Source organism: Hippoglossus hippoglossus, chromosome 8 (assembly GCF_009819705.1).
Source record: "Hippoglossus hippoglossus isolate fHipHip1 chromosome 8, fHipHip1.pri, whole genome shotgun sequence".
Taxonomy (NCBI): Eukaryota; Metazoa; Chordata; class Actinopteri; order Pleuronectiformes; family Pleuronectidae; genus Hippoglossus; species Hippoglossus hippoglossus.
The window spans coordinates 8,978,190-8,992,726 of NC_047158.1; the positions used below are offsets into that span (position 1 = coordinate 8,978,190).

The 14,537-nt window shown below is 43.3% G+C and overlaps 1 protein-coding gene across 1 annotated transcript; it reads right to left on the reverse strand.

Annotated features, from left to right (window-relative positions):
• Positions 1–475: 475 nt before the first annotated feature.
• Positions 476–14,216, reverse strand: fbxl20 (F-box and leucine-rich repeat protein 20). The gene is made up of 15 exons (XM_034593341.1): positions 13,736–14,216; positions 9,617–9,678; positions 8,774–8,828; positions 8,467–8,541; positions 7,913–8,007; positions 7,722–7,790; positions 7,537–7,632; positions 7,233–7,359; positions 6,205–6,279; positions 5,549–5,679; positions 5,075–5,135; positions 4,383–4,427; positions 4,240–4,296; positions 3,917–4,129; positions 476–1,885 (listed from the first exon to the last, which is right to left on the reverse strand). Exons 1-15 carry the CDS (start codon positions 13,775–13,777, stop codon positions 1,778–1,780), a joined length of 1,311 nt encoding a protein of 436 aa, XP_034449232.1. The 5' UTR covers positions 13,778–14,216; the 3' UTR covers positions 476–1,777.
• Between the last annotated feature and the right edge of the window lie 321 nt (positions 14,217–14,537).

Below are 14,537 nucleotides of genomic sequence, written 5' to 3' on the forward strand. Positions count from 1 at the left end.
GCAGGGGCTCAAGTTCAGTATAGCCCTCTGTTGTGACAAATTATTCCATCATATCTGTCAGCAAGACAGAATTGTGCGCTCAAAATTCCGTCCAGTTCCTCTCGCAGTGACTCCACCGGTCTGATCTGGTCGTCATCTCCGACAGAGTCACCGGTCCCAGACAGACGGTGGGGAAGGAAGGGGGGGGGGGGTCACAGGTGGCAGGGTGTTACACACTGTCACTACGTACCCTGCAAGGCCTCATGGGAGCTGAGGAGTTGCTAATGCCACGCTGCCACTGGGGCACGTCCTCTCACCGCTTGCGTGTGGTTCACCAGTTCCTCGTCGACAGGAACCATCGCCGATGCAAAAACGAGAGCAAATAAACAAAAATCAAACTAAATGAAAATATACTTTGATTGTTTTCGGTTGGCTTTATCTTTCCATTGTCCTGTTCCGACAGTTTGAATTCGTGTAGTGATGTCTTCTTTTTTTCCTCCTCTGTCAAAAGACTGTCTTTAAAACTTTTCTGCCGTTGACATGAGCTTTCACGGGTCAGCATCTGCTCGTTTGTCCAACTCCAGGGTGAGTATTGGCTCCTTTTTAACACTCCGGCACATATTTTCTCAGTTTCCTTGTTACCTCGGAAAGACCCATCAACATCTCACATGATCATCTGTTGTGTAGCTGGCTTCGACTCTCGGACTCCCACGGTCCTCATATATGTACAATTAGATTTTAAAAAACTAGAGGTGTTACATGCAACATTTGGCATCTTCTCAAGTCCCCGCTTGTGAGTCTTAATTGGTGTCCATTTTTAGAAAAATATTAAAACTGTCTTTCTTTTCCCTCTTCAATATATTGAAGCTTCTGATTGTAACAGAGAGAGGCGAGGGTACAGGTGTGGCAAGCTCAGTGTATGCATTCAAGTGAGGATTTGGATTTGTGTGTGTGTTGTTAATAAAATGTCTTCAATGGTGAGATTGTGGTCTTTTTTTAAAGTGTCTCATAATTGCTTTACTGTAAGTGCAAAGAGCTGCAAATATATATTTTCTAAAATCACACGACAGGCTTTCAGCTGCTTTATTGGAGGCTGCCCCCCCCTTTTTTGTTTTTTTTAAATTGAACAGCCTGCAGAACAAAACTCACACAGGTCTTACTCAAGTGCCGGTCCCATCTAGAGGTAGCGGTTAAATGACCGTTGACACTCAAGGGGGGAAATGTGTGCGAGGGGTTAAGTGGGGATCTTTCAGCCTACTTAAATATTCTGCTTGAAAGCTGTCGCTGTAATTTGTCTCAAAGTGCTAAGTAACTGAAGAGTCTGGCTGCTTGCAAATACTGGACAATTATTTTTGATGTGAAGGTCTTGTTGTGTAATTCTTTAACATTTCTGTTCTGCGTGACTTAATAATGGTGGAAATCAAGATTGATTTTTACATAACCCTCTTTGTAATACTGTTGTCCATTGAACGCAGCCCAGGAATGCTCTGACATTCTTCTGAGAGTTAATCTCTGTGTACAGGTGTGTCTGCATATCAGCTCGTGTAGAAGGCAGTTGGATGCGTGTTTGTGGTGGGGAGAGTTGGGAATGTTTTTGGGGAGAGTTACCCAAGACCCTGTGGCGTTGTTTGGCTCTCTCCCTCTCTCTGCAGCTCCAAAAGGGGACACACCAGCATGTACTCTTTGACAAGGGGCCGGCATTGGGGTGGACAGCGGATCGTGATGGGTCAAGTGACGGGCTGCGGGGACCGTGTATGAGGGACATGGGGACAGAGGAAGAGGGGTTGTTGTCTTTACATCATAGCAGGACACAGCAGCGGCAAAACCTCTGACGGCTGCCCCCGACCGAGGGGGGCGGAGTGACGGGAGCGAAGTACGCGTGCACTTTGATGTTAGGCAGATGGGTCTGTGGTGGAAAATAAGGACACAGACGAAAATGTGTTAATGGTTCATACAAATACTTAGGCTACATCCATACTACTACGTTTTCACTTGAAAACTGCATTTTGTCCACACAAGCATCGTGTCATTGTAAAAACAGAAGTACAGCTGTTAGCGAAGACAAGAGGGTAATTGATTATGATTATTATGTTGACTTCTAAAACTGGTAGCTGAGGCTGATGCTGTTGTAGAAGATTAATTATACCATTAATGTTGTTTTCTTCCGGAAGGGGGTTATGAGATAGGAGACTAATGAATCAGCGAAGGGGACGTCTTGACGGAAAAGACAGTTTTAAGTGTCTACGTCATCGTTTCCACCGTCTCGGTTTCTGCCCGTCCAGAGTAAAATATAGCCCCAAATTTCCAAACTCAACAGGGCCAGCAGTGTCAACAAACCTCTCAGTTTTAACGGCTCTTGAACTCCACAGAGGTGTCAACGCCAGGCATACCTGTAGCAGAGTTGATGCCTTTTCAAATGAAAACATAGTGGTATGGATACCATAGCTTCATACACCAGTGGCAACAGTTTCTCCGACTTTAAGTATGATTTATATCAAAATAAAAGTCACAGATGACATCTAATGATGGTATGGCTGGCTCTATTTGTACAGAGTGTTCACTCGCTGCTCTCCAGGAGACCGTTTGTGTTTCATACATTCATTTTGAGTCTTCATGTGTAGGTGTAGTGGTGACTCAAACATCAGAGCATAAAAAATGAAAATTTATGGCATTTCAGCAAGAGGAGAGAAATAGTTCCCTTTTTGACCTTATTCAATATGACAAATCCATGTTTTCAAGAAAAACTGTCCAAGTAGCTGTAAACTAATAAACTAGACTCCCAAAAAAGTTATGTGGTTGATAGGTTGAAGGTATTCCTCATTTAAACACTAGTTCGACATTCTGGGAAATACTAAGCAAATTGCTTATTTGCTGCTGAGACTTAGCTGAGAAGATCAATACTCCTCTCAAGTATGTACAGTAAATAGGTCGCCTCATTTTGCTTAGCTCAGCACAAAGACTAGAAATGGGGCAGAAAGCTAACCTGACTCAGTCCAAAGGAAATCAAAACCCTTTCACACCTCCACAGCTCCCGATTAAGAGAAGTAACTGTGCCTGGCCAGGAAACCGTCCAGCACATAAGCCCCATAGAACCAGAATGTGATGGTTTTACTCTATCTCTGTTTTTTATGGATTAATTCAAGAGGATCAGAAAAAGAGGTTCTGGTAGCTTGTTAGCATTGAACAGAGCCAGGCTAAAAGTTTTCCTAGTTTCAGCTACATATTTATCCACGTCTAAGACATTCATAAAATGTCAATTTTATTTTTTGAAGACATTAAACTTGTTTGGTTCATTTTTGTTTATCAGAGGAAGTGCCTACATCCCTAATTATCAATGTTGGTCTGACACTGCAGTTTTATGGTGAAGGTGTAAGTGCCAAGAGTAGAGCGTGACTCGGGCCGCATTTTCACTTCGGTAGTGACCGAGCCCGATGAGTATTGTGATTTTTATGTCCAAACCCTGCCTAACCCGTTGCCAATAAAGCAACAATGCAAAAACCTTTATGTAATTATGAGGCGTGGACCGTCAGTTTGGGTAATCAAACACTGCACACAACTTCCAGTGAGGCGGCTCACACTAATATCCAACGTTAAGTCAACACTGTACCGACACAAATCTTATTTTGTTAAATGTCCGCTGTCACGAGTTTATTACCTGATGGTAAAATTTCCTCACCATGGCATCTACTAATAATCTATGATAAATTAGATTAATTTGTGGTAAAAGTCGACTAAACATAAACTAATAGAATTGCTTAGTTAAGTGCATGGTTGTCTTACCCCCAACACATCGATTTGGCACATCCTATTAATCTAACTAAACTGTATACATTTGTGAGACTATATTGGAGCATGTTGAGTTTACAGCATTGGTGATGACAGTACATTCTGCCTATGAATCATGGCTTGCTCACTGCCGTCAGCCCCCACAACTTACCCTTAGTCTCTTGATACCAGCGCGGGTGATCTGCTGGCAGTCGTAGAGCTCGATGCGATCCAGACTATGGCAGTTCTTTAGGTGCTCCAGCGAAGCGTCTGTGATCAGGGGGCAGTTGTCCAGCTCGATCACCTCCAGACGGTCGTGAGCGCATGGGCCGCTGCCGAGATGTCTGATGCCATCATCGGTGATCAGCTCACAGTGGGATAGACTCTACGGGAACACAGCGATACCAACGCAGGAGCTCGATGATTCAACCGTCTCTTTGAACAAGCTGTGATTTGGTGCTACAGAAGTAAAATATGTTTAAAAGTGTCACTCACTAGGACTTGCAAACGAGGGCAGTGGATAGACAGCTGGATGAGGGTTCCATCTGTGATCTGATGCGAAAGGTGGAAAAACAACAAGTGTCATAACTGAAGGCAATAATAGAAACATTATTTATGTAGCCAGATTGTTTATTTACCTGGACGCATTCTTCCAAATCCATTTTCTCAAGCTCATGACAATTCTACAGCAGAAAAACAGAGACAGACGACGTGAATTAGTGTGTATTTAGCTTTTTGTGACAAAATCTTGCAGCTCTCCCGACAATAAATATGATCATAATCTCAACCTTAAATTTTTTCCAACTATAAAGTCTGGTTGCTGGTTGTATGTGTGTAGCTGTTTTCAGACATGCACAGAACACAAAATAATCTCCTGACATTATCCAGAGGGGTTGTTTTTGAGAACACAAATGTCTGAGTAAGAGGCCCCAGATTTTATCCAGAGTTCCTTCCCCCAGGTCCTTAGTAAAAACTCCAGATAATGTCAGAATGAGCTCATGTAAGAAAACAGCAAGACGTCCTCCAGAGGATTCCCCGTGAGTGAGTGGATGACATTTCTAACACACCACAAATACAAAGCTGACAAACACAAAAAAGAAAAATGTCTCCTGGTAAAAAAAAGCGGTGCCATACACATAGAAGACAGTGACGAAGATGTTAAGCTTTTGTTGAAAAGGGCTGATGCCGGTGTCGATTTGCTGTTGACAAAAACATGTGATCTCCGCAGGGAAATGAACACCTTATGTCCTGCCTCTGCGCCACCCCTCACCTGAATGCTCCAGGGGTTTCTGTGTTTGACTGTGCGTGTACAACTCATAGACATACTCACCCTTGCTAATGTAGTGAAACCCACATCTGTAAGCTGGGAGCAGCGGGCTACTTCTAATATTCTGAAAGGAGGACAAGTGGAGAAAGGAGCACAATGGCAGCATCACTTTCTGAGTTCTTGTGCTGAGAGCATAGACTGTACTTTAAAGTTACTAGATCTACTGCAGTAAGGCTTTATGAAGCTTTACTGCAGAAAGACCCATATATTAATTTAATGTATTTATGATTTTCACTATTAATTCAATCTTAGCTGCTGGACTCCACTTAAAATGAGTCATAAAATGTATTTTCAAGCATTTTCTTCTTTTTCTAAATTTAACCCAATTATTTTTGCATAATCTCAAAAAAGAAAGCTAAAACATCAATTTATTAAAACATCAATTAATGTCACAACCATGGTGGAGAGTTAAAAGTTTTTAGCTGAGTCTAGAAGGCCATAGTTAAGTTCAGTGTGTGCGTGTTTGTCAAGGTTTACCTGAGGCGAGGGCAGTTCTGTCCCAGGGCGTGAAGGATGGCGTCTGTGATGTTGGCACAGCCTGACACACACAGAGACTGCAGGCGGTGACAGCCTCTGCAAATTGTGATGAGGCCCTCATCTGTGATCTGCTGCTCAGAGAAAGACCAAATGTGTTTTTGTAAGGGTCTTCTACTCTGAATGCAAAAACATACCAACTTTTCCTGTGCTCACTGATGGGGGGAAAAGCAATTTCTGTCCCCTGCCTTTTTCTTTTTAAATTTTGCCAGAGAAAACTCTAGAGGAGAAAGACAGAGGGAGAGGAGGTAAAAAACAGACTGGCCAGAAAATGGACGGTAAGAAAGAGGAGGAAGAGCTGGGACAAGATGAGACGGAGAGTTCCTGCGGTGTGAGATGAGATGATGGAGGAGAAAGAAGGGGAATGTTAAGAATGGGTACAATCACAGAAAAGTATCTGGATCGTCGGAGGAGGCCACGCAGAGTTCGGTTATATGTGCTGGATGGGACTGTCTACAGGTAGCTTTGAGTGGAAGAGCAGTGTGTACTTGGTGACCATCACACATTCTCTGAAAATTACTTAGCAGTTTTTTTACATTGTGACATTTCATGTTCGACACTGAAAATGCAAAAGAATTGTGTTTTCCTGTTTTACTTACTGAACACGTCTGCAGGTTGAGCGTGACCAGCTCGGGACAGTGAGCCCCAATGTGCTTCAGAGCCTCATCTTCTAGCTGTGAAAGACGTCAGAGGAAAGACATTGGTCATTTGAAATCAAACTACACTGGAATACTGAGATCCTCCCACTGAGTCCCTCAACACCTCTTGGTATAATAAAATACAATTCAACAACACCACACAAACCACTACAGCCTCTACATCTACAGCTAAATAATCATGAAGTTGAGTCAAAACCTCTGGTAACTCAGTGTTTCCTCTATATTGTGTTTTTTATCTTTTAAATGAATGATATGTCATATTCACAGAAATACATGGGGGCCTCTTCCCACGGTAAAGTTGACCTTTGGTATAACAGGGAAGTCCCATCTAGGGTTTTTCTGTTAAATGTGCCTGCTACGTCTTTCCTCAGAAACATCATGTGCTGCACAGGAAGTCGTGCATTTTGTGTTTGTGGTACCACAACGTTGTTTTGTTTAGTTAGAATTAGTAAAAGCCAGAGTGACAAAACACAAGGAAAATAATGAAGCTATAAAAGTTCACTGTGCACCTACAAAGTCTCTAATGGAACCAAATCATTTCTACAAAACTAACTGCTTTCAGAGTTATACAGTTAAGTTTAATAATCAATTTAATAATGCTAGTATGGTGCCTGTATGGTACCTCAGAGGTTTGTTCAGCAATTGAAACCAAATCATCAGACCAAAGTTCACAACTTTTCAACATAAAAGCTCAGTAATTCTGATTGTTACAAAGTATTGCAACAATAAAACGAATGTTGTGCTGTGTGAGTGAAGTGAAGTGAGTGTATGAATGTTGACACTTGTGAATGTCTATCAGCCTGATATGGTGAGCTAATAATGACAAATTATCAAAATGGTCTGGCAGGCAAGATACTATTGCCACCAGTTGCTGTAGGTTATCCAGGGTCATACAAGAAGTTATGTTCAACTCTGTCCATGGACTAAAGGCACACTGCCCGGCCCATGGTTTGTATCTCCAGCAGTACCTGTGTGCAGCCTTTAAGGAAAAGGCCCTTGAGTCCAGGGCAGGAGCGCACCAGGGCCTGGATGCCATCCTTGGTGACCTGATCACACCAAGAGATGTTGAGCTGCTCCAGCAGGGGACAACCCTCACTTAGAGGGGAAAAAAAGTAGAAAAAGACAGGAAAGATGTTAAAGTCTGTTTTCTACAACCTATGTATTAACTGTGCTAAAGGCTTTAAGTCTCAAACTCTGCCTTTCTGAAGTTATATTCCCTCAAGAAATGCATACAGTTGGGTCCAAAGGTCACATAGTGCTGAGCCTACACACCTGAGAGCTTTCAGTGACAGGTTGGTGATTGAGGTACAGGAGGCAAGGTCCAGGTGCTTCAGCTTTGGGCAGAACTTACTGAGGCTATTACACGTGCTGCAGAGGAGAAAGACAGTGAGTGTTTTGAAGGGGAGATATTGCGTCCCGGGTCATAAGCAGCTGTGTTACATGAACCATACACACACCTGTCAGTGATCTTGGTGCAGCCATTCAGACTGAGAAGCTCAATGTTCCTGCAGTTCTGTGAGAAAGTCCTACAGTAGAAAAAAGCCCGAACATTTTTTTAATGGCTGTCAAACTTAACATGCCTCCTTCTCTCTCAAGGGTCTGAACTAGAACAATCATTTCTGTGGGGCTAAGTTCTCACCAAACTCACCTCAGGGCACTGTCACCCACACCCAGGCACCCCCGCAGGCTCAGCTTTCTGAGAAACCCCCCACATCGCTTTGAGATATTCTCCACCACCCGGCCCTGGAACAAAAACAATCCATTCAGCCTGCTGCATTGACTTGGACACCTTGACTTTAAAGCTAGGGTTGGTAAGCCTGGAGAAGCTAGCAAGAGCAGGCTACAATATGCAATCGATACATCCCACAACACATGAACTCGAACTGCCTGACAACATAGCTGACTTCTCCGTGACTCTAACTAACTTCCGACTATTGCCTCTGCTTCAGCGCTGTCTGTCTCCCCAGCGTGAAGTCATGTGTAGTTAGAGCACAGTTTTGGTTGTGTTTATAACAATCATGCAAGGGACACAGACACCAGCTTTTTTTCTCTCAGACAACTTTATATATTTATGGCTATCGGGATGTGACGAGGATTTCAATAAGTAAGTGTTTCAGAAACCAGGGGTGACGATACACAGCAAAATACTGAAGTTGCAAGTTAAGCGTAAAGTAGATGGATGGGTAGATCGGAGATGCTCACCTCAATGTCCCTCTGAAAGTCAAAGAGGTCAATTCGTTGCCAGTTGCTGCCGTCCAAGGCCAGAACGTTCCAGGACTGAAAGCAGGGAGGGAGACACGAGCATTTGGGGTCAAGTATTCCTTTTTTTTTTTTTAATTACCACACACACACACACACACACACACACACACACACACACACACACACACACACACACACACACACACACACACACACACACACACACACACACACACACACACACACACACACACACACACACACACACACACACACACACACACACACCTCGTGAACACAGACTCACCCGTGAGACCTGGGCACAGCGACAGAGTGTCACCACATCCAGAAAGGAGAAGATTCTGGAAGACAGACAGGGGAGGTTTTAGAGACCCTGATCCCCGCTGCCAGAAGCTTCCTCTTTGCATTTGACTCTGCCATCAAACTCAACCCTGCATTTGCTTCCGCTCCCGGCACAGGGATCTGAGTTAATCAGCTAATATTGACAGCAGAATAGATGCGTGTGTCCCGTTTGCAGGATAGATGCATTTTTACTCAAAGTGGGGTCCTGGCAAGGAAGACGTGCAATGTGATTCTAATGAACAGAGCTAGAAACCTAATTCAGGATCCTTCAATGCGGCAAAAATCTGTGTTAGTGTTGAAGCAGGGATGGGGTGAGGCCCAGTATAGCTTGCCAGCCTCACAAATCAGGGTCGTTGCACCTAGCGAGGCAGCACAGAGTCAGCAGCTTGGCTGGCAAGGCCGAGGCTTGAGATATGGCCTTCATTTTCTGTTTGCTCAGGCACACAAGTTTTTTTTGTTGTCTGAAATCAATCAGCATCAGTTTTTATTACAGCTTCAGCACTAGGGGAGCAGGGGAGGTGGGTACAGAGGGGAAATCTGCATCCGAGTGGTTATTTCAGAGGCAATATTTGCTAAAGGCCTAGTGGGCATGCAGCATACGAGTGTGAGATACACTTTATGTGTGTACAGTTACAAAGCAAATTGTGCCTTTGCGTATGATCTGATGTGCAGCGGGGGAGCAACAACAGGCAGGTGAGTGCGACGCTTGTTACATGCCGTTTCCATTCGCAAAAAATATAATAACCCTGCAGGGAGTCTGACTGAGGGGTTTCAAAATGCAACTCACCGCAGCAACAGCTCCTTGGGCAGCTTCTTATTGATGACTGCCTCGTCACTGTTTGTGAACATCTGTAAGAATGCAATGGAGAATGTTAGTTCAGTGTCAGCATGGCTGCCCGCCCTCCTCCATTCACAGTCATCACCCAAGGACCGGCCCCAACACGTAAGCAAGGATAAATGATAGTAATCTCATTAGTGTTTATAAAACACTGAGGATGAAGCAGACAGGATTCAGTGTCTTCTCAGCAAGACCAACAGGTTGTACTGTTGACTGCAGAGCTGTGATGGCCTCTGCTTTCTTGTTATCTGGTCTGCAAGCGTGTTATTTCGTCACTTCCTGGGTTGTTTACAGTGTTAGGTTTGTCCCAGTGTCCAAATCAGCAATGTACACTTTTACAATATATCTCTTGTGACTCTTAGACAAACAGCTCGAGTTCCTTGAAACAGCTAATGGATTTCCACACAAATAAATGCATCCTGTGTGAGCACAAATACTAGCCTATAACCTACAGTCAAGGCTGCAATAAACAAAAAAGACATGAATTAGCATTTATTACAAACGCTCACACACACCCACACCCACTTACTGAGGACTACAGGGTTCCCATAACTTGTGGTAAATCGTACTCTGCTAGACTGTAAAACGCAATTATGCTGAGACAATGGTGTTTGGGAGCATCCACTTAACCACAACTAGGCGAATGAAGCAACATCTGGCCCAATCCTTTTTCCTCCATAGATTTAGAAAGATAAATCTAAACCAGGGACCGGGTAATTGAAGGGTGGGAGCTTTGGTGTGTAAATAAAAATAAAAAAATGCAGGAAGTCACGTTATTTACAAGAAGCAAACATCTGTGACAAGATCAACAAGGAATTTGCAAGTCCTCCTTGTTTGCACTTCCTTACAGGTACAAAAAAAAAAACTCTGTGAATAAATGAATGTTTTATTCATTGTGCTTAAACAAAAGAAGTAATTAGCATATTTTAACGGAGGATCCTGTGTGCCATTTTTAATTATGGGCGTTTATCCTAAAACCACATTCACAATAGCTCCAGACTGTGAAGGACTTGAGCAAACCTATTCATGAAAAAAAAGCCAAGTCTACCAATTGAGATTATTGACTGGATCTTTCAAGAAAAGTCAGTTCTGGGTCAAAGCCTCTCCATGTCTCTCTGCTAAACATACAAACTCCACACACACACACACACACACACACACACACACACACACAGCTGTCTACGCAGGGGCTGCCTGCCAGCACAGACGTGTACAATTCGAAGCAAGTAAGAGGAGACAGACATTTGCCATTTGGATTTGGGGCAAATTGCCTCCGACAGCTCGCCTTCCACAGCACTACGCTCTGGCCAAATAATCCAGGGCCATTTACAAAGAACCAGATGCACATGGTCAACGGGCATACACTGTCCCCTTTTGTAATCTAACATAAAATGAACCTGCTGCGGCATGAATGTGAGCATTATGTTTTCTCCACTGGTCAGCTATAGTCGGTGATGCAGGCCCTGGCAGGAAGTAAAAAGCTGGGCAAGCTGTTACCTCCAGCTACAGAGCAAAACAAAAACCGAAAATATCTTTAGAAAAACATTTGTGTTTTTTTGAAAAGACCTCATCCTCAGATTAAATATACATGGTGTGTACCATATATTGACATTGTATAAGTGGCTAAACTGGGCTCAGTTATTTAGCTTCCACTACACCCAGAGCTCAGGACTAATAGATATATGTAATAACCAAGAGACGGATTCTTTTGTTGTTTATAGATTAAGCTTCTTCAACAAACTTAAACACACAATAATATAGAATGCAGCAGCACTGCTAATCACAATGTGGTTTTTATTTAATTTTGTACCTTTTTAACTGGGAAAATTTAATTTTGAAGCATTCATGTTCGTCTTCTTATCAGAGCGTTGTGGTGTTTTGTTAAGGGCTGGTATACAAGAGTTCTGTGTCTACTGCAGAGCATGGAAGACAGACAATATAAGAGAAAACAACCGACCATGCCTTTCAAAGTAAAACTCTGAATTGGCATATAAACCAACACCAATGATGTCTCGCCAGTGAGTGTTTGTGATGGCATAGAGAAAAAACAGTTGGATATTTAGTGCCAAGTGTCTTTTAGTTAGATGTGTGTGCTAACAGTGGGTTGAATATTTAATTAATTTTAGCAGATAAAACAAAAAATAATCAGTATTATTTTTTTTAAGTCATCCTTCCTACGGGCTATTCATTTAAAAAAAGTAGCCAATACATAAAAATCTCGTGGCTCTTTTTTGAAGACAGAGGATTGGATTAGTGATTGTTTTATAAGTATTTAACCACACTTCCACACAGTGGGTCATACATGGTAGTATGAAGGAACTGTATAGGGTATATAAAACTTTTGCAGTTCCACATTCAAAACATGAACACACATTAAAATGTGCATAGATCGCAGCACTTATTTATATGTACTGATTTCTTGTCATTAGTGAGTCCCCCTCAAACAGTTCAACAATATACTGTTTTTTTTATTAGTACAGAGATTTTTATTAACAGTCTATGGTGCATAGTGAAATTAGAAAACTGTGATCATCCTACCTGGTTCATAGCCAGTAAAGATTTTATAGTCAACCTTTTTTATAAAATGAAACTGACTTTGTTTTATTACTGTATCTGATGCTCTTATGCAAGTTGTAGGACACAAAGAGGACATGTCCAACTCGATCCTCAGACTGAAGGCACAGTGCCCTGCCCCCACAAAATGCTGGCTGCCTCTTTATTTATTTTTCATTAATATAGAACTTATCGCGTGTTCACATTGCACCAAATTTATAATGCACGTCCCTGGGCCATTATCAATGCATATGCCACGTGTTGATAAGATGAACAGTTCACAAGATATGGGTTCCACATACAGACAGGCAGACATTTGTGGGACTAATAACATTGATATTTTAGAAGTCTTGAATACAAGTTGTTGGGAAGATGATTGAGTCTTCGTGGATCTAAATGCCACACCAAACAATCTCTTTCACACAAATTGGGCAATTTGGGGATGATTTGCGATTATCCGCTTTTACTTTGAAAAACAAGGTAGCGCCACTTCCGAGTGTCTCTGTTGTCCCACGGCCCGTGAACTTCACACAGTGGCTCTGCCACAGCTGTCGGGCCAGAAGGTAACGGCCTGGATCCTCTGAGTCGTCAGCTGTTGCTCCGTTAAAAATAAATAAAACCACGCACAAATCCCACGCTAGCCGGGGATTAAACTACAGGCGACACGGGGCCAATGTCACCGGCCGGACGTGTGGCGTTACTGTGCGAGCTTTCGCCCCCAAATAATAAAAAAAACAAACAGCTACGCTTGCGTGGCTGCGACACAAAGTTTATGGTAAAATCATTGGAACAACATTAACAAACGTGTGCATCTGTAGAGGTGCTATCTGCTAGCATTACACACCATGTTGTGTGGGGTTACATGTGTGCTAGCTTGGGCCTGCTTGTGCAAAGTTGTGTGCTAACATAGCGAGCAGGTAGCATCACAACCCGAGGCCCCCTACATCCGCAGCGGCCATGGACAGACACAACACTCCGGCTCGCTAGACAAACATACAAAAGTCCCATAAGTAGATATGAAGACAAATATATATATCAGCTTCTGTTTATTTGCCAAGTGAAGTCAGTGAATGTCTTTACATTTTCTAATAAATACGTGAATATCTACAGGGGCTGTCCTCGGCGTGCTCCGTAGCCTCATTGTCTTTGTTTTGACGGCGCAAAGGGAAACGAGGACAACATTTTCGACACCTTCTTAAAAAGAAATACAAAATTAACTGCCGGACAACACGACAGGTTCTGCGGGGGAACACCGAGCTGTGTCCCGGGGAACTGACACGCCGGGCCTCGGCCGTGTCGTTCGAACAAAACAAGCGATTGACCTAATCCCAAACACCGACCGACTGCGGAAGCTGCATCAGCCCGTCGCCTTCACCATTCGCGCAGTTTTGCAATAAACACAGCGACGGTCCTCACGCAGGCCCGGATCTGAACGTTCATAACAGCCGCTTGAATGCGAGGCAACGACTGTCAAGTTCATATCCATGGACGAAAAAAAAACAAAAAACCACTCACCTCAAACCGGCTCCGGGAAACACCATTTACCTCCTTCCCCATGTCGGGACGCTGGCGGCTACCGACTCAGTGAATTCGGTGTAGGCGCAGTGAAAAGCAGACACGGGCCCTCTACCTGCCGAGTCCCCTCCACGACTATCATGCTACCGTCCTCTCGGTAGCTCCGGGGCTGCGGTGCCGCTGGGTTTTCGAGCAGGAACGCAGACTTTGTGATAACACACGGGCTGCAGGAGGCTATTGGCACCAGCCAGCCAATGAGCCAGTGGTCGCTCTTCTGCTCGGTTCGTCCTCACCTCCTCCTCCCCCCTGTGCAGCCTTCATCCATCCACACAAAAGCCCGACAAGAATACGAGCTGTGCTGCCCCAACATGGAGCTGGTACTACGCCTACATGTCTTAGAACTAATAAATATAATGACGCACTGGGGCACGAATAGGTGCTAATTCCCCCCCGAACAAATTAATAAGGACACTGCCTTACTTTGCCTACTTGTTGGCTGGCCTCACATTGAGACAGGGCCCCTGCAACAAGCTCAGGAATAAATACAAACATTAAAATGTGTGTCATTAAAATGTTCATAGAATGAATACGTGGATGAAGGCAACAGGATTTATTAATAGTTTTTAAATTAATCTGTTAAAAAAAAGTTTTATTTCAGACACAGCAGTTGGAACAATAGTGAGAATATACAAAGTTCTAATTTCTCTCCTAAAATCTAAAATAATCTTAAAATCTAGGTATAATAATAATAACTGATTTCCATGAAAGCTCTGTTATTGAAACGTTCATAATTCGTGCACCG